The following is a 24162-nucleotide window of genomic DNA, read 5'->3' on the forward strand; positions in this document are numbered from 1 at the left end:
TTCAAAAGGTTCCCAATGGACACAGAATCAAATGCTAACTCTTTGCTATCATTTTTTCTACATGGTCTGTCCCCTGTTCATCTTCTATACTTTATCTCTTTCTGTTCTCCCCCTATCTCTACAAACTAGTTTCGGTCATCAAAACCCTCCTTACTGTTTGTCTAACATATTGAATTTTTATTTCTTCTTTCAAAAAAGGCCTCCTATGTCGACTAATCTAAAGTAGTATCCTCCATATTGTACCCTGTTCCTCCTTATCATTTCACCATACTTGTTGTCATAACTCTTGTAATCTGAAGTTACGTTTGTGATTAATCTGTTTATATTTAACATTTAGTGTCTTATCCAAAGAGTTCCTTGAAGATAATTATATTATTGATCCTGTTGTATTATTGATCATGATATATATCACTGATCGTGTTTCTATTCTTAGTACCAAGGGCATTGCCTAACATATTTTTGAAATATAATAAAATATTCACTATAAAAAATGTAAACTGAAATTTTGTGGGAGGTCTAAATGTCTAACTTAAATAATATCTCATTATGGAGAAAACAACAACAGGGAGAGTGTTCTACAGAGAAGGATGCCCTCAAATCCCCAAATGGAGGTAAAAAAATAACAAAACAGATGGGTTAAAATTCAGGGAGATTTATGTTTGAAGGCCCTACAAATAATCTTCTCACGTGGTGCTCTGAAATAAGTACAATAAAAATTAAGAAAAATTTTATCAATTTTCTTTAGTTCCAGAGTTTAAAATATAATCGATCTATGGTATCTAAAGGTTGTACTTACACTAATACAAACATTCAAAAGTCAAACCACTGCCAAGGGCATATAATCCCACAAACCTGAATGCAATAGTCCTGACACATCAATAATAAATAGAAAAAGGTACTTGGTAATAGATCCAAAGCTTAAATATTGTGATTATTCAGTTATAGGATTATGTGATTAGCTAGTTATAGAAGTACATGACATCTGAAAAGCAAATATGAAGTGATATAGCATTTCAACTACTCGGTACTCACCGTACATGGGGTCTGCATCCATGGTTCCCCATCGATCTGCATTGGCAGAGACTTGCTAGTCCTGGAGGAAAATATTTCATTTTAAGTATAACAATGAAATATTTTATATAATAGACTATATGTAAGATATAAGATGATGAGACCAGAAAATGCAAGTATGGCAATAGCTGGCTCTAAATTTAACTCTTCTGAAGGAGACTTTAAGTCTTGACTATTAATGAATACCCTGAAAAGGTACCTTGGTAACAGGAATATGAAGAGCTTCCTGGTAAATGTGATGATATAAAACAAATTATGGATACCAACAGAAAAATGTAGGGTTTATGGTTAATGATACAGTCAGAATTCCTATAGCTGAAAATAAAGCCTCCTTGTTTTCATGAAAACCTACATCTCAGACCTGGAGGAAAGGTGTTTGATGTCTCAGATTTTCCAATATCAACATTTTTATACAAATAACACCAATTATACCTGTGCTATGACCCATGGTTTCACCTTAGGGTCAAAAATACTTTTTTTTTTTCCCTAAAGGTAAAGTTCTGGAAAAATGTTTCTTAAAAAGGTTTAAATTTAATACATATATGAGATCTTACTTTACAATAATTGATTATTTAATTTTGTAGAAATGATGGTGTACTTTAGTTCATGAAGGACTTTAAGTTAATGGTGCTTCACTAGTGTTTCCATTGGGTATTATGCCTGGTAGATACTTCCATGCCTCTGCAAACTAAACTGTATGGGAATCATGCTAGTGGAGACGAAATTTGTACGTTAGAATTGTATCCATGGTCTGAACACGAGGGTATCGAATTCCAATAAACCTGATAAGTAACAGTTAACCAAAACTTGGTAAAATCTGCCAATTTCCATCATTTTCAAATATATCAGTGTTAATTATTGATAATTTGAGGCACAAATAAGACAAATGTTGTTATCAGAGTCCTGCATACTTTCAATTAACTTTTATTTATATCATCTCAACCCCTTGTCTCAATTACAGAGAAACAGCTACCTGATGACCACAGAGGAGCACTGAGCCAGCCGCCGCCCAGCACTCTTCAGTCCCGTGTATATTTGTCCCATCTCCATGGCTCCTTCCAAGCCAACTACCTCTAGCAGCTGATCACTCAGATCTGAAAGAAAACAGAAGCCTTGTAAGTTACGGTGTAGATCCATATGTGCACAATTTAATGCCCTTAGATATTATGAAGATGAAAAATGAAAGCTACTTGACAAAGAAAGCTTGTCTTGGATTCTGAAAGTAATGAAAAGATGGCCTACGTCTAAAGCTCTCAGTTTAACTAAACCCCGAGATGCTGTGGGAAAAGATCTGCTGTCAGCTTGGTCTAAAACAAAATGGGAAGAATCAATTTGGAGCCAAATAATGCCAAAGAATATACCAGTAGTTTTTAACATCAACAAACTTAATGTTATTCCACATGTATATATGGAACGTTTATACATTTGGCAGCAAATATACATTTCAACACTATAAATAAAGTATGAGGATATGCTGTCAAACATGATTTTGTTACATTACTCGAACAAAAGACCCTAGAGATCACGGAATTCGAGTCTCTCATTTAGAGATAAGAAGATTGAGTCTCTGAATCATTGAGTGACTTGTCCTTAGTGATGGGTGACTTTGTGCAGAAGTTCAAGAAACAATATTAATTTCTTGAAATGTTTTTTTCTGACGATATGCTACTAAAATACTATTTGGACACCACTAGATAATTAGCACAGTGCAATTATTATTTTTTTTTAACAGAGGACAGTAGAAAGAGGCTAATAGTAATAGCTCTTGCTTGTTGAGTGTTTACTAAGTGCCTGTCGCTGGACTCCTTTGGTTCCCCTTAAAACAAATTGTGGGTAAATATGATTATTCCCATTCATAGACAGAGAAGCTGAACACTAGAGAAGTTAACTAATTTATTCATATTAACATACCTAGGAAGTGACAGAGCCAAAATCTGAACCCAACTACTCTGATGCATAACCACCGTGCACTTGATAAATCAACCATATAAAACAGAGAGTCTTAAAAATTATAGAAATGCTTCTTACATAGGGAAAGAGGTTGGACTGTATAAGCTTCAAGGTCCCTTTCCAATCTGAAGACTTTGGCTCAGCCAGAGGCAGAGGGTGCCCTCACATCAGGAGAATCCCACCAAGCCCAGCCCTGACACACAGCCCCTACACAGCTTACTTATTGAGCTCAGAGTGCCTGGATCCCTGAGAGGGAGGCAAGATTCCAGGTGCATATATATGGTCCTTTTATATTTTAACATTCTCATGTTTCTGTCAAATGTGAATAGTTTAATATTATTTTAGTAGCAGAACAAGCTGGAGATTGGAGCACAGAGTGGGAGGGCAGGATTATTTTACAAGATAATAACGTAAAAGCTGGTCATAACTGAGGTTGGACGTGCAGAAAAACAAGTGTGTTCTGTACGAACTCCATTTTGCATGGGAAACCCTCTTCCCGCACTACGGATCCACTGTAGCACAGAGTTCATAAAAGTAGATAATACATTTTAGTGTAGTTCAAGGGTATGGCAACTAAACACTCTGAAATCTCAAAATTTGTTAGGCTCATGATCATTGGCAAATATAAACCCTTAAAACAGAAAGTGTGACCAAGCCACTGGATTTTTCTTTAAATGAACTGATCAAAAAAAAACCAATTATTTTTTTTAAACTTTAAGCTATAGCTGAAGCTGAGATTTCACCAAGTCAACACAACATTCCAGCTACAAAATCAAATGTTAAGAAGTCATACATTCATTCACCTTGCTGTTCTAAACCCTATTTAGACTTATTTCTCATGAAACTTATTCTGTGTTTCTAGTTTAAATTTATGTTGCCAAGAACAGATGGACAAGGAATGGAAACATATTCTTTCAGCTGTAGCCCGCACTAAAATGTACTTGGCTCTATAGCCTGGGTGTTAATATACGCATTTCTTAGATATATGTCAACCAGAAAACTACACTGTGGCAAGCACTAAAACCCCAGATGTGTGTCTGGTGATATTTATAAAACAACAACAACAACAACAACATTGAAGTTCATATGAAGTATTATGTATTTTGCAACTGTCTGATTCCTAAATAAGGGAAATTTTGTGCTAATCTTGCAATGATCTGGTTGATGGGAACTATTCTACAAGAAATAAAACACTTTCTCATGACAGTTAATCTGTGAGCCCTAACTTTTCCATGAATCACAGGGATTGTCTAACCCACACCATATTGCTGCTGTCTACCACCCTCCTTCTGATTTTTTTCTTTAATTTGTCTTTGTTTTTCCTCCCTGAAAAAATACCCTGAAAATCAATTCTACCATTAATAATCAGTAATGAAGATATTTCTTACAGATTTAGAAGACAGGCTTTCAAATTTTCATGTTCTTCGTAACACAAAGAACTGCATAGAAATAGTGGAATATTTACTAACTCCAGTAAAAGGAAACTGATACCATTTATTTCAGGTTAATACCAATAACGTTCAGGAAAAAAAAAAGCAGCTCTAAATTTGTGCTGAACAAATTTGCTTCTATTACACTTCCACATTTTGTAAATACAGTAGTCTGCAATGTCTGTGCAAAATTGAGGCTTCTTACTTATTGTCTTTGGGGGTTGGATCTTGACTGATTTCAGACAAAGATCGTTTCTATCTATGCCATTTTGAATTTTGTTTCTATATGTAGTATCATCTAAAAACATCAAAGACTTCCTCACTTCACAGTCTAGCTAAAATTAGTTTACATGCAGGTCCCGCTGGGATGTCACAACCAACCAAATAAACCTACTGAATTGGTTTGCTACCTGGCTATTGATTTCATACATAAAAGTTGAAGTAGCGAACTACAGCCCAAGAACCAAGTCTGGCCTGCTGCTTGTTTTTGTGTGGGTTGCTAATTAAGAATGGTTTTTATCCATTAACAAAGTGAAAACATTTAAAAAGAATAATATACCGTGACATCTGAAGATCATATGAAATCAAAATTTTAGTGTTCATAATTTAGGTCCTTTTTGTCTTTTTTTTTTTTGAGAGGGGTAGAGAGACAGGGAGCAGACAGACTCTCAAGCAGGCTCCGCCCCCAGTGTGGGGCCCAACGTGGAGCTCAATCCCATGACCGTGGGAACATGACCTGAGATGAAATCAAGAGTCAGATGCTCAACGGACTGAGTCACTCAGGCATCCCCATAATTAAGCTTTGATTGTAGCCCAGCTACATTCTTTCTTTTAGGGTTTGTTTGTTTGTTTGTTTGTTTTTCTCTATGTCTGCTTTCACACTGCAATGGCAGAGTATTTGCAACAGAGACCATACAGCCTGAAAAGCCTGAAACATATACTATCTGAACCTTTAGAGAAAAGTGTCAATCTCTAGTCAAGAGAAACATATAATTAATTAGGCCATTGAAATTTTCACTTCAGTACTGCCACTATAAATGCTAAATGACATCACAGTGACCTGAATGAAAGGCAGAACATCCTTCCTTCCTCAGTGTATGTGCCCCTGAGTAAAACAGTTTTTCTCAACCATGGAGTCTCACCACCTTTTTGTACTGTGAGGATTCTCATAATCAATTTGTTATTGCATTGTGAAATACCAAAGTTTCCAAATAACTTTGTTACAAAAAAACGAGAGGCTTAATGTTCAACATTACGCACAGTCATTGCATCCTGGTTGGACTTTTGAGCGTGAGAAAAAAAAAGGGAGATGATACACAGCTAGGCATGAATCACAACCAGACCTGTAGATCCAGAAGAGCTAGCTCCACCTTTGAGCGTCACCCACTGAGTACTGAGACCTCCTGACATCCTGGTATTTGGAAGTATGTGTTGATCCTGAGGAAGATACTGCTTTCACTCAGTGGGAAAAACTACATTTCTAAAGAGTTAAATGTCTTTCCAAATGGCTCTATGGGGGTAACAGAGTTAAGAGAATCTGCCATATTTGATTTTTTTTCATATTTAAAACAGAAAGTCCAGAAAAGGTGCGTCAGAGGGAAGGAACTTGATGAAACAACCAAAAACTGAGTCATATTAGAGCGACATTCTTTTTTTTTAAATTAATTAATTTATTTTGAGAGAGAGAGAGAGAGCACACAGGAGAGGCAGAGACAGAGGGAGAGAGATAATCCCAAGCAAGCTGCACACTGTCAGCGCAGAGTCTGACACAGGGCTCAAACCCAGGAACCACTGGGATCATGACCTGAGCCAAAATCAAGAGTAAGACGCTTAACCGACTGAGCCACCCAGGCACCCCTGGAGCAACATTCTTAACACAGGGTCAGGTGACTCTTCAACAGTATTTCAATATAATTGGTGTCCTTCATTATCCTATATATTTTTATGAATTTTAAAACATGCTCTGAAGATATTCAGTAGATTTCACCAGACTGTGACAGACATATGACAAGAAACACTACTTTAGAGTTTAATTTGCCGCGGACGTTGTAAATGTTTTTCTGAATACTTTTAGTGCAGGGCCATTTTGTTACACAGGCAATCAGGGGGTAAAGTATACCCCCAAGAGTCAGGGATAAAGTACAGATTTGAGAACACAGGAGCAGCACAGCTAATAAGTGGGTAATATTTATTCACAGCTCAGTCTCTTCATTTTTGACAGTTATGCCCTGATAATATGTCTCATTATGTAATTGTTTCAAAATGCCATATGTGAGGGAAGAGAAAAGGACGCATTACAAACACAGACTGAATGTGGGTTGCAGCATTTTACATCTCGTAGAATATAATGTGTACTGAAGTGAGGGGAAGGAGGGGCAAGGCAGGGCATGCTTCTTTGTGACTGGTGTCCAGCAACATGCTGTGACATGGGGGGAGGCCATATCCTGGGCTATACTCACTGACTCAGCAGGGACATTTTGTATTCACCATAAATTGCTAATTATATCAACGTCTATTATGTCTTTATTTGGCCATGATGTGTGCAGGATATCTATGGAGTTGTACCTTTGAGGGTGGGCAGATTGTATGCCTTCTAGTGATGTTTCATTTATCTAGCAATTATTGGAAACATGCCTGGAGATCCAGAATAAACTTGTAAAAAGCCAAGGTATGTATGAAATTCATCCACGTAGGTGAATCTTTGAGGATTTTTCCTTCAGATGTGCATCTATTGTCCATTGATTCTTTATTTAGATGGCTCCTCACACACACCAATGGCCATTTTCCCTTACCTCCTAAATTAGAAAATGCAAATAAAAGAAGGTGATTGGAGAGAACTAAAGCCACTGTTTATTCATATGGACTTTGTTTCACAGCCCAAGTATGTAAACATTAAAGAAGACTTTGGGGCGTCTGGGTGGCTCAGTCGGTTAAGTGTCCAACTTCGGCTCAGGTCACGATCTCACGGTCCGTGAGTTCGAGCCCCGCGTCGGGCTCTGTGCTGACTGCTCAGAGCCTGGAGCCCATTTCAGATTCTGTGTCTCCCTCTCTCTCTGACCCTCCCTCGTTCATTCTCTGTCTCTCTCTGTCTCAAAAATAAATAAACGTTAAAAAAAATTAAAAAAAAAAAGACGACTTTTAGCACCTAAGGCGATATACCATGCAATTATAGGTCTATCAAGGAAGTGGGGAGAGTATATATCTATATACTCTATATATAGATATATACTCTATGCCTACTATGGGCAGCCTCTCTGCTCTCTGCTCAGGAATTTATAGGCATTTTTTCATTTAAGACTCCCAGTAATCCTTACAAACTGATATTATTCTCCTCATTTTATTGATGAGAAAACTATGTTACTTGTGCAAGTCTTCACATGTAGTTGAAAATCTGGTTTTCAAACTACATATGCTTGACTCCAAATTCCATGTTACTATACATACTGACACAGTAAGAAGTAACCATTAAATGTTATCACTGATGGAAGAGAAAAAAAAAAAAAACAACACTAATAGTACCACTAATACCACTAATTTTCTTACTGCTAAATCATTTCAGATGTCATTAAATGAAAATATAGAATAAAACTCTCATTCACAACAACTACTCCAGGTCATGTGTGCATTATACTCTGCAGAATCCTGCAAGGAGGCTATGAAATGCAAAATACTTTTTGGAATAATTTATATCCAAAATGGTTAAAATGAAAACACTAGAAAATTAGAGTCTGGTACATAAATGGATTAACTAGAATTATTTGGAAAATTGAGCAGTATGAAATAACCCATTCTATTTTCAAAATCTGAAAAATAAGGGGTTAAGCTACACATACCGAAATTTTATAAATATATATATATATATACACACACACACACAAGATATATATATATATATATATATATACATATATATATATATACATATATTATGTATATATATGTGTATGTGTGTGTGTGTGTGTGTGTGTGTGTGTGTATATATATATATATTTATAAATCACATGCCTGCTTTTTTTTGTTTATTTATTTTTGGGAGAGAGAGAGAGAGAGAGACAGAGCACAAGCAGGGGAGGTGCAGAGAAGGAGATACAGAATCCAAAGCAGGCTCCAGGCTCTGAGCTGTCAGCACAGAGCTCGATCCAGGGCTCAAACTCACAAACCCAACTGCAAGATCATGACCTGAGCTGAAGTCGGAAGCTTAACGGACTGAGCCACCCAGGCGCCGTCCCTGCCCCGCCACGTGCCTGCTTTTATTTCATTTAATTTATTTGTTTCTTTTTTTTAAAGTGAGATACCACCAATTTTATTTTATTTTTAATTGTAAAGAAAAATTTATTTATTTTAATTTTTTTAAATATAATTTATTGTCAAATTGGCTAACATACAGTGTGTAAAGTGTGCTCTTGGTTTTTGGGGTAGAATCCCATGGTTCATCACATGCCTGCTTTTAAAAATGACTTTTAAAGAATGGATTTGATCATGTCTTTGAAAGCCATCTGGTTTTTGAAAACAACCAGCCAGAGCTGACTATAACTTTATGTATTTTCATTCTAAAATTCTGAACTTCTCTAAATGGATCCAAAAAAAGTAAAGACCAGAAATCACAGCGTGGCATATTGTCAACAACCTCCCTTATTGGGACCAAAGTGATTCAGGGCCTGCAAATCACTTTCTTACGTGGCATACTTGAAAAGCGATCTTCACCCCGGGGCACACAATCCAAGAAATCATAAGCATTTCTTTCACAAGGCCCATAGAGAATCAGCTTAAGGACTTCCCACAGCAATCTATTGCTGCAACTGACAATGTGTATTATGACTAAATGTAAACAGAGAGTTTGTGAGCACAAGCTAGCAGTGATTCTGAACGCTGTGCTTCTGGGTTCTTGAGTCAGTTTGTTCTTGTTAAGCTTTGTGGAGGGACTGAAGGCCGTCGCTTGTTTTCTGTGTGAATGAGCCATTAGTGTGTGTGGGGATGTTTTCACAGCACCATGCCTCTGCTGCCCTCTTCCATAAACCAAGCTACCTCACGTGTCTCCTCATATTAGCACCATCACTAAACAAAGCAAGTGCTCATGAATGATGGCTGATGTCAGCAAATTCTGAATAGCTTCTGGAGGGGCATCCTGAGCCCCAACACTGATGCCTGCTAAAAGGGTGAAGTCATCAGGGAGACGACCAACTGTCTTCTCCTACGAATTAAGCAGTTCCAACAATTAAAAAAGAAACCACCCCAATTCAAATCAATTTATTAGAAGGCAGTGCCAATATTACTTTAGATATGACTTTGTAGTTTTGCATTCAGTATCCAGCAGCAATATGAAAATGTTATTTTCTTGACATAGATTACAAAATACAATGTTTTATTGTCCCCTTATTTTAGTTTCAATGATGTATGAAAAACACTTAGGAAAAACAGTAACGTTTTAAGAACATGGTAATGAATTTGATCTCATTTATAAATTAATACTGAAAATTAAAATAAGAACAAAATATAATAATGACACATAGTCATTTACTGAATAACAGAGCTGGTTTTTATGTCCAGTTTATCCTGGTTACATACAAATAGTGTACTCTTAACAAGGGATTGAAAGATTCCATTATATTGGATTGACTGTGCTTTTTCAGACCATTTGTATAAAACCCTGCTGGTCAGAAGTAAATCATACTTCAGAATAGTATTTCTTCAGAAAAGAGGCTCCATGACTAAATATAATTAAATCCCAGCAACCTTCATTTGGAATTTTTTGGTATTCATCAAATATAGAATTATATCCTCAAATCTGGTGTCTGGCCAGAGAATCCTTGAAAATCTGCTGACTTCAGGGCTCTGCACAACAGGAATGCCACAGTTGCTGGTTAGAATAGTGTGTATGTTTAAGGGGTTTTGTTGTTTTACAGAACTGAGGACCCCCCCCCCCCCCGCCCTCCTGCTCAACTGAGCACAGGACGTCAGAGCAGAACTGAGACAGGAACTCTTATGGTCTCAAGTTCTAACAACACCCTAATAGCATCATTGCCTCATGGTTTAAAGATGAGCTGTTCTTGACTCATCAGTGCCTCTAGTAAAGAATGATTTGAGTCAGAAGATTCTGCTTTTTTTTCCCTTCATTTTTTAAGGCTTATAATAGATTGTAGACAGATGAACCATCCTATCTAAAAGGCTACTTGTTAACATGTTAGTACAACTTGGTGTATACCTAGATTCTTTTATTTCATATAGATCCTTCCTTTTTTTTCTTTCTTCTGTAGTAAGAAAACCTTATTTTATAACTTTATGGTTACAGAAAAAGAATTAAATTACATCTTGGATTACTAAATTGAATTAATGTTGACACAAGTAGTTTTATTTGGATGGGATTTTAAAATTAATCCCACTTGTAAATACTTGTAAGAAATAAATATCCTTTGTCATGTCAATTATAAAGTTAGCAAAGAAATCTTTTCAACACATGAAATCACTTAGAAGAGAGAACTTGCAATCTACTACTGTATAGGAAATTTTCACTATCTAGTCACCTCACCATACTTATTAATCATGTACTGACATGTTTCCAAAGAGCTTGGATTTAAAAAAAAAAATAAAGAATAAGCCCTTGTACATGGACATGTTGAGGGATTCAGATAAGCACAAAAGATCTCTGTGAGAAAGTTTTCCTTTACATGTTAAGAAACATGTCATTTTATCTTTATAAAAGAACTGCACTGATATTAATCCAACTTTCAGAAAATACAGCAACATTTGTGACTAATAGTTATGTGAAAAGTAGAAATGGAACATTCGAAGTACCTTTGCCCCCAACAGCACTTGAGTACATAGGAGAAGTTCAAATGCAAACTTTCAGATTTCCAACACTGAAAAACTAAGGACTTTATCTCCCCTTTCAAGGAGTTGCTTTGTGGGTAGGGAGAGCCCAAACCTCTTTTATAGTCCAAACTTTGTTAATATAATTCATTCTTTTCCTACCTCTTCTTATAAGAGATATATTCTTCTTAAAAGAGTTTAAAACGCTTTTGCACTGATAATGTTGTATAGTGAAAAATTATTCTATTTAGTTGTATTCTTTTAAAAGTTATTTGTTTAAAAGGGCTTCACTGTATTAGTCTTGCAGCCCTTCATACAACAGAACAAAAGCGGTTCTATGAAAGAAGTCTAAACTTGGACAAACCGTAAAAAAAAAAAAAAAAGCAAAGTTCCTCTCTGTTTTTATCAAATTTGATTGCTGCAGCTGTTCCCAGTTTCTGTATTTTAAAAATAGCCTTATTCAGTGCCTTGTTGGCTAAAGGCCAGAGTGCCATTAGAACATGCTGTACGGAAAACCTCTATTCAGTTACAGATACAGAAATATATTTAAGATCAGTGGGGGTCATCTGCAGCAAACACTTGTAAAGGAAAATAGAATTTTAATGTGTTTAGACTGATCGCCACTTTTGCCACATAGTTTAAAGCTTCTGTACAGAATCTTCCTAATAACTTTTTTTTTTGTTAATTTTAGGTAAAAATGCAAAATGAGCATCAAGTTCATTGGAAAAATATTATTAGAAAGGTCCTATTTCTCAAATAGTACCCATATAATTGAGATACATATTTCAAAGAATATTACCAGTGGTTTCTGTTCAACAAGTTAGCTGGTATGCATCGATCCCGTAGAAAGGTAGGTATTATGGAGCAAAAGCTGCAAATGGAATCACAACTTCTCTTGGATGCAGGCCACCTAACCAAAGGTCACCAGGTGTGAAACAAACCAAGGTACCCAAGGAAAATGACTATGGAAACTCATTTTGGACTGAGGAATTTTTATCTTTGGGCTCCAAGTGTACGGGAATAGGGTCAAAGAAGTGAATTATTAGTAGAGTTTCTGACCCCTATTCTCCATCTATCCAGTTCTTTTCTTTTTCCTCAACAAATAATAGAAACTAGCATTTGGGACTAAACAGATTCATAAAGGAATGCTAATTTGAGTTCTAAGTAAGAAGAATCTGTTCCATATGGATCATCAATAAAAAAGAGAAGATTTTTGAAGCCAGGAGATGAGAGCAGTAAGAAAGAATTAGCAAGCAGAGGTCTAGGGAGAACATAGGTGAGAAAAGAAGCTTTCATTATGGAAATGAACATCGTTGTCAAGAGGTGAAACATCTGAGATTTTACTTTTTTTTTGAAAGCTAACATATTAGCCTTCCACAGTTTTGGGATGGGTTGCACAAGACAGAAATCTCTGAGGTCACAAACCCAAGACTTTATTACCTACAACATTTATGTCAGTCTTCCGAACCCCAATTTACATAGGGTGAAGCAAAGAGCATTTAAATCATGGAATCGAAGGGGCATAGAGAAACTAGGCCAGCATTCTGCAGGCTTCTCAGCAAAGTGTTAGGTTCATTGTGAACCTATGGGCGGAAATAGGACAGAGACTGCTCTTATTTCCACAAGTAATGGGGATGGAGAGATGATGCTCAGGTGCTCTAGGTGCAAGGCATGGTAGAACCAAAATTCAGTGGGATTGAATTGGTAAGCAGAACCAAGCTATAATATGACTGGACCAGTGGCAGCCCACTGGAATAAAGTTCTTTATTAGGCTACTAAATTAACACAACGATTGTACTATGCCATTGCTTGATGATTTCCGAAGTAAAAGCAGTAGTGATGACAAAGTGCGCAGTATCTCAGAACTCTGGACAGCAATATTACCAAAAAAGACACTTGTCCTTCACTACATCCTTATAATCTCAGAAATAACAAAGACAAGAATGTCAAAACAAAAAAAAGGAGAAAAATACTAAAAACATATATTTCAGTTGCTAGGCTCGGTGCTGGGTATATAGTAGTAAGCAAGACTAAACAGAGACTCTTAATACAATCATTGGAAAGGAGAGGATCACATTTTACTGCACATTCAGAACCGGGCATCTGTCTGGAGCTCCTGAGAGGCAACTTGCTACTGCATGGTAGGAGATATTATGGTTCCTGAAAGGTTTGAACACTTGGATTCGGGCATTTCTGAATACAGTCATAGATTTTTCCATTACGTGAGCGAATATATCCACTTTGTCTCTTTTACAATCATTTTACATTTAAATGTTTAAACTAAGACAAACTAGTTTTGTTTAGCCAGTTGAATTGGGTTTTTCTCACTCGCAACTAAATGATAAGTGAGTGACATTACTTCCGGTTCTAACTATTGCCAGATTCATAGTCCTCAATATACTTGGTAGTGTCATTCTCCGTCACTGTCACCTTTAAGTGATTTATATTCCTCAAACAAGAACCTTGGCATTTAGCTACCCATAATCTTTATTTCCAATACTCTTTTATGCAAATGCTAAGCCCCTGTCCAGACTACTATTTTCTGTTCCTTTAAGTAGGCTTGACTGTCACTACTCTGCTCCCCTCAAATATGAAAGTTTTTTCGTCCTCTCCTATTTAAACTCTGTCAGTTCTTTAAGGCTCAGCTAACAACATCTTTTCTGTAATGCTTTCTCTTATGTCATCACCCTTTGCTAAATGTTGCAAAAACACGGTATCACTTATGACCCTTTGGCACTCAACCTACACTGGGAGGCAACAATCACAGAATCAAAGAGTCACACAGTGTGGCTCCCAGAGCGTAAGACCTAGCAGTTAAAAAAATGGCACACATCACTTTGCATTTTGGTCATCTCATTGCCTAATGGTCTACATGAGACTCCTTACTGTTGACCTTGATCATTATCAATATTTTGGTCCAAGTCTGTTTTTTCCTCCACACCACTCACAAAAGCAGTCCCCATTTTGACATAACTATTATGAATTTCCAATTATCTCATTTTGTTTCATCATGATTAGGGATTTTGGCAAGAATTTTTATTTTCCTGGCTTAAGTCTCATCTCCATATTTATTTTGTTATGTTATACATATTGTTTCATAATATTACCTAACTTCCATTCATTCATTTATCCATTTACTTCACACAGCACAGTTACACAAAGCACAAAATAGATGCTCAGTAGATCAATACAGGCCTGGTAGCATGGAAGCTACCTGAGATGTGTGTGAATGAAGGTATAGTCTCTAATCTCAAAGAGCTTTTTATCTTTAAGAGAACTGATGTGTAAATAATGTAATGTAGTATACATCATGCTACAGTAGAAATATTCAAAGTATAAGTGCGAAAAAAGGAGACTGTTTAACAGTATGGATGGTGGCTGGGGTGGGGAGAGTTGGGATATTAAGATTTTAGGCAAAATCTTTCTGGAATTGATGACACTGAAGGTAAATTTTAGTTATCTGATGTCAGGGTGAGTGAAGCTCTTCAAGGATGAGAAACATGCATGAAAATAAAATAACATTTAAATCACACGCTATGTCCAGTGAACTACACAAATCTCCATGTTCTGGCTTCCAAATAGCAGGGAGAAAAGCTGTGAGAAATGACATAATGGGGACTCCATCAGGAAGGGCCTTATAAACCGTGCTTGGTTGCTTGAATTTTCCTTGTAGTTTACTGGAGGCCAGTTAAGATTTCTAAGTGAAGCAGATAAGTGATTAGATTACATTTTAAAAAGAACATTTTGGGAGTCATGTGGAAGATGGCTTGTAAGGAAGTGAGGTTAAGAAGCAGGGCGATCACTTTGAGAGAAGTGCTGAAAGAATCCTGTGAGAGATAACAAGGAGGTAAGGAAGGCTGGAGCCATGTGCAGGAGAGAGAAATTTGTTTATGAGGCAGAACTGGCAGTATCAGCACCTGGGAGGTGGGAAATGTTAGAAGGCATGGTGACACTCACGCTCAGGCTTGGGAGACAAACCGATGGCCATGCCACCAAATCAAAATGGGGGGGGGGTTGGGGGAAAGGACAAGTGGGGAAGTAGAAAACATGATGGGTGTGGTTTAGGATGTGCTGATATTATGGGCTCTGGGGGACATTCACACAGAGCTGTCTGAAACGCCACAGAGAGGACTGCTTGGAGAACACATGTCTGTATATTACCACTATCTCCAAATTCACTTAAAATCTTTAAGGGTAAGAATCATACATTGTGTTGCTTTACAATTTGTTGTTGTTTTGTTTGTTTTTAGATCCCCAAATGCACAATCTGGCATAGAACAGACAATCAATAAGCAAATGTTGAATTAGTAATAATGTACTGTATTAAGTACACTTGAAGTTTTCCTGATAGTGTTCTGTAACTGTTGCCAAAAGACAGACTCACCTTTGAATTTGTTTTACCTAGCTGGTGAGGAGGGGCAGGGTTGAGAGAATGGCTTATGATTTCAGAGACAGTTTTTTGAAGGGACAAATGTATTCCTTTTGATTAAAGGTAAACATTGATGGATCATCTTTTATGTGGAAGTATTTCTTTTATTAATCTGGCCCTATTTAGTTTCCCAGGGTTTTTCATGACCTAACTATACTCATAGTAATTAAGAACTATGCTTAGGCCATTGTTAGATATGTTTATTTTTTTAAACTTGCAACCAATAACATTTCTTATGTATATGATTTTACAGATGGGGAAAAGCAGAGAATATAAGCTATTTGTCAACAGTTATTCAGTGAGCATCTAGAGTTCTGCTCATGATATGAGAGTTCCTTTCTGTCTCTCAAGGATGCTGATGAAAAGATTCTTTGGAAAACTGCCATTAATTAAAAATATCTTGTCAAGGTAAATTTAAAAGGCAAAAATGTTGTTATCTAGCCATTCTATTTGTTGGAAACTCCTTTGTCATTATTAATTCTTCTCTATTCTCATTGTGATTCAAGAATGTTGGTAATTTAATTTTTACTGACCGCTGTAAAAGTTGACATCAATTTGCTCATTCTTTGTTATCTTTTCAATAGTGTAAAGAAGTTAGGATTACGTCTGTAACAATATAATAAAGTATTATATAACTGCCTACTGAATTTTTTATTTTCAAATCTCTCCAAAAATAATTATAATTTGATAGCATTTTTAATATCTAAAAATTCTTTAAATCAGAAATAGTGTGTTACTTATTTGTCATAAGATGCTAATCATACCATTACACTGTTAGTTGTTAGAAGTATTTTATGAATTTTGAATTCTATTAAATGATGATTTATTTTTTCCAGATAAGTCACCATGCAAGAGGCACTTACTTATTACACGTTTTTCAGCATATGTTGCAAGTTTATTTTAATGCTGAAGAGGCACATTATGATCAAAGCAGAATTCTGCCCAATTTAAACTGTTCCAAGCTATTTTCATACATTCACTCATGTAATACTGTAAAATTTACATTAAAATGAACGCTCCTCTACAATTAAGTGATTCAGTCAACATTAAAAAAAAAGGTGCAAATGTGTGCAACGTGAAAAAAAATCAACAGATGTGCGAATAATCTCTGCTTGGGGATTAGTATCAAAAAGAACAGTAGCCAAAAAAAAAAAAAAAAAAAAAAAAAAAAAAGGTTCCAACTCATATTCTTTCTATACTCCGAAGTTTTTCTGCACCCATGTAAAAGGACATGCACAAAAACAATCACAATTTCCCCCTATGATGATAATTGGATTAGCCAATAACAAATTGGAGTGAGGAGCAGATAATAACCTACAAAATCAGCAATAGCTCTTGGAGATGGATACATATTTTGATTTTGCCTCATTCTCACACTCTTCTGTCCTGATAATGGATACATTTCAAAAATAGCAATGATCCCCCCACATTCAGAGAAAGTTCATATGTATCTAACCACAATATTTAGCATTAAAGCATTTAAATAGGAATTAGTCAGCTAGGATACAGTAACAAAAAGAATAGCTTATGATCCTATAGGACCTGGCCAGTGTATGCCGTTGTCCAGATTGTAAACCACACAACTCTAGCTTCACAATTCACATTCTAGTGAAAGGAATGGCACCTCCTTAAATTTTACAGAGCAGGTCCTCTGCATTCACATACACTGGAGCCATGACCAATATCATGAGGTTGTAGGACATGTGAAGAGAATTCTTTTGCATGGGATAAATGAGGTCAAAGTGCTTCATAAAGCTTCATTTATGTTTCTAGGAGGTATAGTGTGGTGGCCACTGGAAGAATGCCCAGTCTTCATCTACTTCAGTAGGTGTGGAACAAAGAGTAACTTGAAGTGTCAAGTGACAATCTGAAATATTTAGACAATCTGAAGCTTCTGGTCAAATAACAGCCATAAAAGTTACTTAAGTGTCATCCTGTTCTCTACCACCATCACCCGTGACCCCCGCTCCAAGGAAATGGCAGATATTTGTCTCTTCATCATTTTAACAGAGCATTGCAGTACCATCTATTTAAGAAAACATAAAACGAAACGTCACTAACTGACAAGGATATTCCTAAATAAGAGGAAAATGAGTTGAAGTAATTGTACTTAAACATATTGTCTATTAATGTTTTTTAACTAATTAACTTTCACAGAAATCATTGATATACATTATATTAAATCACATAAAAACAAGGAGAATGCTTTTCTTCACAAATCTCAACATTTTGTGCTATAATGGATGAAATTTTAACACATGGAAACTTGAATAGAGAGGCTTAATGTACACATCCATGTTCAACTCTGACATGACCCAGAGCATCAATTGTTCTGATTGACTGCAGCTCTCCTACACAGTTCTACAAGTAAGCCTTGGTGAACTGAACCTTCTAAGTGTGTCTGTATGTGTGTCTAACTAGATACATGTGAATGAGGAGATGATTAGCCTGAGGTCTCTGGTTAAGTCACTGACCATACCTCATTCCATAAGACTGACTTTCCACATAGATTTTAAATTGGGAAATATAAAACGGCTGAGAAAATACAGGGCTTATGATTTGGTAAGGAGTTAATATGACTTAAATTGTCTCATGAAAATCTTCATTGGCTCTTTGCCCATGAGAACTAAGTGGTTCAAGTTCTTAGTCAACTGACTAAAAGGAAGTTTAGAGTGAATGTTTCTGGAACATTATGAAATAGCCAAGACCCATGATAGACCATTAGGATGGCGATTATTTTCTGTACAAAAATAAAGAATGTTAATAATAGTGCCATGGGTATGGGAGAGGAACATATATGCTCAGGTGGTTCAATTCAAGGAGGAAAAGAAATATATTGCTATGAGTTGTTTCCTAGCTCTATCTCTGGTAGTTATGTGCATGGAATTCTTTGAAATTGGGAAATTTTTATTTGGAAAAACCTGAACATGTTTTCATTGTATGTTTATATGTGTGGGAAAATGTACACCCACAAGATGAGGTGTCAACAAAAATATCATAATTTTAATTCCTGATAATCAACTTAATTCTGCTTCTATGTTCCCATGACTCTATCTTATCAGTAAATTCCATCTGAGATATTTTAAAGGCCCATTTCCTCTCTGAAGTTTGTATAAAAGCCGGGGCAATTTGACAATAGCCTCTCATTCTTAGTCTGTTACATTGTCAGTGTTAATTACAGTATACAAGCTGGTCTCCTGATGCACCTGTGGGACTGAGGGAACCTTCCTGAGCCTTGGAGGCGGCCTCCCAGCTCTTCATTGGAGGTGGACAATACCTTCACAGCCCATCCATTTGAGGATGTCATACCACCACCTCCTTGGAACTCTTCCAGGAGCCGATTATGGTTCTACTCTGTTCTCGGGACCCACCATAGTAACCCTTTCCCCTGCCTGGTCCAGCAGAACCTCTCTTTTCTCTTTCTTCATTCGTAAAATCTTCCACTTTGTTTGGAGTCTCAGAACATCTCTTCAGGGAGCAAGAGTCACAAATACTTGGCCAGATGGCCGAATATGGTCCACAGGATTGTTTGACTTATACCCCACTGTGTTATAAAATTTTAAGTTGTTGCTAACTTTGTTTATTCTGTCAATTTTTTCTTTGAAAAAAAAAAACTTCATTGAGGTATGATTGTTATACAAAAAGCTGTATATATTTAATACATAGAATTTGACAAGTTTGAAGAGAAGTATATACCTATAGAACCATCATCATAATCTATGTCATAAATATATCTTTCACCTCCAAAAGCTTCCTCCCTTCTTTTTTTTGCCAATAAGAACACTTCTTAAAAGATGTACTCCCCTAGCAAATTTTAGGGATACAATACAGTGTTATTAACTATAGGCTCTATACTTTACACTATGTATCTGTGAGTTCTTTTTTTTTAATGTTTTTATTTATTTTTGAGACACAAGAGTGTTAGCAGGGAAGGGGCAGAGAGAGAGAGAGAGAGAGAGAGAGAGAGAGAGAGAGAGAGAATCAGAAGCAGGCTCCAGGCTCTGAGTTGTCAGCAGAGAGCCCTACACCAGAGCTCTAACTCACTGACCGTGAGATCATGACCTGAGCTGAAGTCAGATGCTCAAATGACTGAGCCACCCAGGTGCCCCTCTGAGTTCTTATGCAACTGAAACTTTGTACCTGTGACCAACACTCCCCTGTTGCCCCTGTTCAGAGCCCTTGATAACTACCATTCTATTCTGTGTTTCTGTGAGTCTGACTATTTTAGATTCCTCACATAAGTGGGATCATGGGATATTTGTTCTTCTGTGCCTGGCTTATTTCCTTTAGCATAATGTCTTCCTTCATCCATGTTGTCACACATGGCAAGACTTCCTTCTTTTTTAAAACTGGATAATATTCCATTGCATGAATAACCTACATATATGTACTTTATCCATTTAACTGTTGATGGACATACAGGTTGTTGCCACATCTTACTTATCAGAAATAATGCTGCAATGAACAAATGAATACATGTATCTCATCAAGATCCTGATTTCAATTACTCTGGATCTATACCAAGAAGTGGGATTGCTATATCATATAATAGTTTATTTATTTTTTTCATTTTTTGAGGTACCTCCATACTATTTTCCACACTGGCTATATCAATCTACATTCCCACCAACAGTGTACAAGGGTTCCATTTTCTCTATATTCTTGCCACCACTTTTTTTTTAAGTAATAGCCATGGTAACAGGTGTGAGGTGGTATCTCACTGTGGCTTTATTAGTGGTACTGAGTACTTTTTCATACATTTATTGGTCATTGTATGTCTTCTTTTGAGAAATATCTATTCGGGTCCTTTTTTTTTTAAATCAGGTTATCTGGGGGTTTGTTTATGTTAAGGAGTTGCAGGAGTTCTTTATAAATTTTGGATATTCATTCCTTATCAGATATATATACAAATATATATGTACAAAATATATACAAATATACATACATATATATACAAATATATGTACATATATATATATATATACACAAGTATTTTCTCACATTATGGTTAACACGTTAAAAAATAAGTAGATTTCCACATAAACATGTACTTCTGAGTCTCTTGAAAGACTAGAGGATCTGGCAACATTGAGCCAATTTGCTCTCCTTGCAAATCTCCTCATCTTAGGCAAAGCAATGCCCTTTACAATTCAACAAAGTCCCTGCCTAGAATATTTCACTTCTGGCTGCACCAAGCATTTATGATTTTGTCTTCCGAGCTTAGAATACTAACTGCAAAAAGTCCCAGAGCCAAAATATGGAAAATCCTTACCACATCCATAAAACTTAGAATGGCAGACTATAGGTAGACAATAATAACAAAATGAATAACAAACAAAATGAATAATAACAAAATGTACACATACATATTATATTTTAGACAGAGATGCAGACAGATGGATAAATATAAGCAAAGAAATCTATAGACTGAATAAGATCATTTCTGATATAGAACACTAACCAGATGATAATTTAATAATGCACATATTCAAAAGAAAAAAAAAAGTTATGTGCTAACTACAAGCCATCAAATCTTTACAGAATTGATATTACTGAGATGAATTACACGGCATATATCCTCATAGAGATACTAGTCTCATAAAAAGAGCAGGTGGTGTATAGAATACATATAGGCAAGCAGTTCATTAAAACACACACTGAAAAATGTGATAGGGGTTATAATAATGCTAAGCTCAAGATGCTAGGTTGTTTTTAGGAAAGGAAATTAACCAACCTTATAGAAAAGTTTCTCAGAGGAAGCTATGTGTCAGCAAAAACCGAAAGAATGAGTCTGAGCCGGGTGAACAGGTAGGCAATGGTGGTTTCAGGCAGGGGAATAGCATGTGCAAAAAACCAGTAAAGGTGAGATAAACCCTGATGCTTAAAATGACCTAGAAATTGTTCAATTTGGCTGGAGCAGAGAATTTCATGGGGTATGAAGGAAACAGCAAGTAGGGTCAAAGAGCAAGCACGTGCATGTATACAGAATTTTATAAATCACATTAAAGAGTTTGGACTTATATGAAGGGCTATTGCTCCCCCCCCCCATTGAAATACTGAATACAATACACAACATAATCAGATTTTTGGTGCTGAGAAATCATATGGCTCCTTCAAAGTCTAGTTTCTTTAACTGTAAAGTGGAAATAATGTCATATACTCTTCTGGCTTCATTGGATTGTTGCAAAGATCAATTAATGATATATGCAAAAGCCTGACAAACTCTAAGATATAAGTAAACCTTATATTGGTTAAAATTTATTTAATGCGTTAACTGTTTTTGCATGAGGCAGGTGAGCAAGATTCCTGATAGATAAATAAATTATATTATATAGAACACTAGCAGTAAAATACAATGTAAATAAGTTACTACCATCTAGTCAATTAGGAGAAAGACAATATGATAGGAAAAATGAGCGTTAGAGTAAAAAATGAGATAGAGGTTATAGATGTTGCAAATAACTTTTAATTTACCTTTTCTCTTATTATATTGTTACTCTTATTTAAGGTGTTGAAGACGTCTGTCCCTCTTTCTGCCTAATACTTTAAGTTTTAACTTAAATACCAGTCAGGTAACATACAGTGTAATATTAGTTTCAGGTGTACAATATAGTGATTCAATCCTTCCATACATCACCCGGTGCTCATCACAATAAATTCCCTCCTTAATCCCCATCACCTATTTCACCCACACTCCCACCCACCTCCCCTCTAGTAACCATCAATTTGTTCTCTATAATCAAAAGTCTGTTTCTTGATTTGCCTCTCTCTTTTCCCCTTTGCTCATTTATTTGTGTGTCTTAAATTCCACATATGAATGAAATCATACGGCATTTGTCTTTCTCTGTCTTATTTCACTTAGCATAATACTCTCTAGCTATATGTACGTCATTGCAAATTCTGCCCAATATTTTTTAAGCAACCTCCCTCTGTTTCATGAACATAAATTCTGCCTTCAGGAAAAGGCAGAAGCTCACTCCCTTTGCCTCCTTTGGGGTCAGCATGTGATCTAACAGCATGTGAACCATCAGTGTGTGATGCATCAGTAGGTGACCCTTCAGAGTGTGACCCATTAGACAGTAATTCACCTGCATGTGACCTATGCTTTGCCAATCAGGTGCACTAGTGCAAAACTTTAGTTTGGAAGTCAGTGGTGAAGGAGGAGGTGCCAGGAAGAAAGACTTCGACCAGGATGGCACGGAGTTATTCTGTTCTCTGACAGAGTAGTGTCAGAGGCCCTGGAGTAGCATCCTGTCTCCAACATCTCTACATTGAGGTGTTATAGTTGTGCACAGAAGCAATGACCGTAAAGTTTCCAATGGACAAGTCAGGTGATGTAGTCCGTGTGTGGTTTCTGGCCGAGTGGCTTTTAAGCCTAATTTTCTGTCCTTTGAAGAGGTCCTGGGGCTCCTATTAAATACATTTCTTTTTTTCTTACACAAGCGAGACATGATTCTGTTGTTTGCAACTAAAAACCCTGACTGATATCTGTGTCAAAGCAAAACTATGATATTTATCCTGAAATGGCAAACTTTTTAGTTCTACTCCCTTATTGTACTTGGGAACTAGGACATGAACACAGCAAGGGTGAGAGTATAAATGTGGGACAAAAGAAAGAACTGGATCCCAATGCTATATCCTCAAAGTAAAACAGATTTTCTAAAAATTAACAACCTTAAAAACTTAGTAGGACTTATTAACATAATTTCTCATGTGACCCTTGAACATTTTGTTTGTAAACACTATAATCTTCTCAGGAAGGTTTTGCAGTGAGTAAACGTGCAAGCTTTAAAATAGGCGTCTGAGTCCAGATTGCTACTCCTTAAGTTGTTAATTGTGTGATCTTAAAAAAAAATATTTTATCTTTGCGAGCACCTGTCCCTTTCCCTATAAAATGAAATAAAAATACCCAGTGAGATGGGGTGCCTGGGTGGCTCCGCCAGTTAAGCATCCGACTTTGGCTCAGATCATAATCTTGTGGTTTGTGAGTTCGAGCCCCGTGTCGGGCTCCGTGCTGACAGCTCGGGCCTGGAGCCTACTTCGGATTCTGTGTCTCCCTCTCTCTCTCTGCACTTCCCCTACTTGTGCTCTGTCTCTCTCTGTCTCTCAAAAATGAATAAATGTAAACAAAAATTAAAACAAAATACCCAGTGTAAATATTTTCAAGACTCTTTATGCCATGCTTGGTACAGGACAGACATTCAATAGTTGCTTATTAACATCATAAACAATAACATTTTGTAGAACTAGGAAAGTTCTACAAGGATGGAACAAGTGTATTGAGTACTGGTAGTCTGGATTCTTGAACTGTGATGGGAATGCAGTATTAGAACTCCTTAAAAACTTGAAAAGAACACAGGCTAGTCTAGGATAAACAAGTATATTCTACTTAACATTCACATTTGAAATAGGAGGCAGGAACTATTAATGGGAGTTCAAGTTCTACCACAAATAGCTTCTACCCATTTTACTGAC

At 36.4% G+C, this 24162-nt stretch overlaps 1 protein-coding gene across 12 annotated transcripts in view; it reads right to left on the minus strand.

The window, feature by feature from the left end:
* The window catches only part of DGKB (diacylglycerol kinase beta), a 776793-nt gene that overhangs the window by 35850 nt on the left and 716781 nt on the right, over positions 1-24162 (minus strand). For 11 of the 12 annotated variants that reach the window (XM_053897058.1, XM_019443494.2, XM_053897059.1 and 8 more), the window contains 2 exons: positions 2045-2165; positions 1033-1093 (listed from right to left, as the gene is read on the minus strand). In XM_053897058.1, the coding sequence (XP_053753033.1) occupies positions 1033-1093; positions 2045-2165 (182 nt within the window). Of the gene's footprint in view, positions 1-1017; positions 1094-2044; positions 2166-24162 lie in introns of those variants that run through there. The other variant, XM_053897061.1, reaches the window with a different exon arrangement.

Source organism: Panthera pardus, unplaced genomic scaffold (assembly GCF_024362965.1).
Source record: "Panthera pardus isolate Hobbes unplaced genomic scaffold, ASM2436296v1 HiC_scaffold_8, whole genome shotgun sequence".
Taxonomy (NCBI): domain Eukaryota; kingdom Metazoa; phylum Chordata; class Mammalia; order Carnivora; family Felidae; genus Panthera; species Panthera pardus.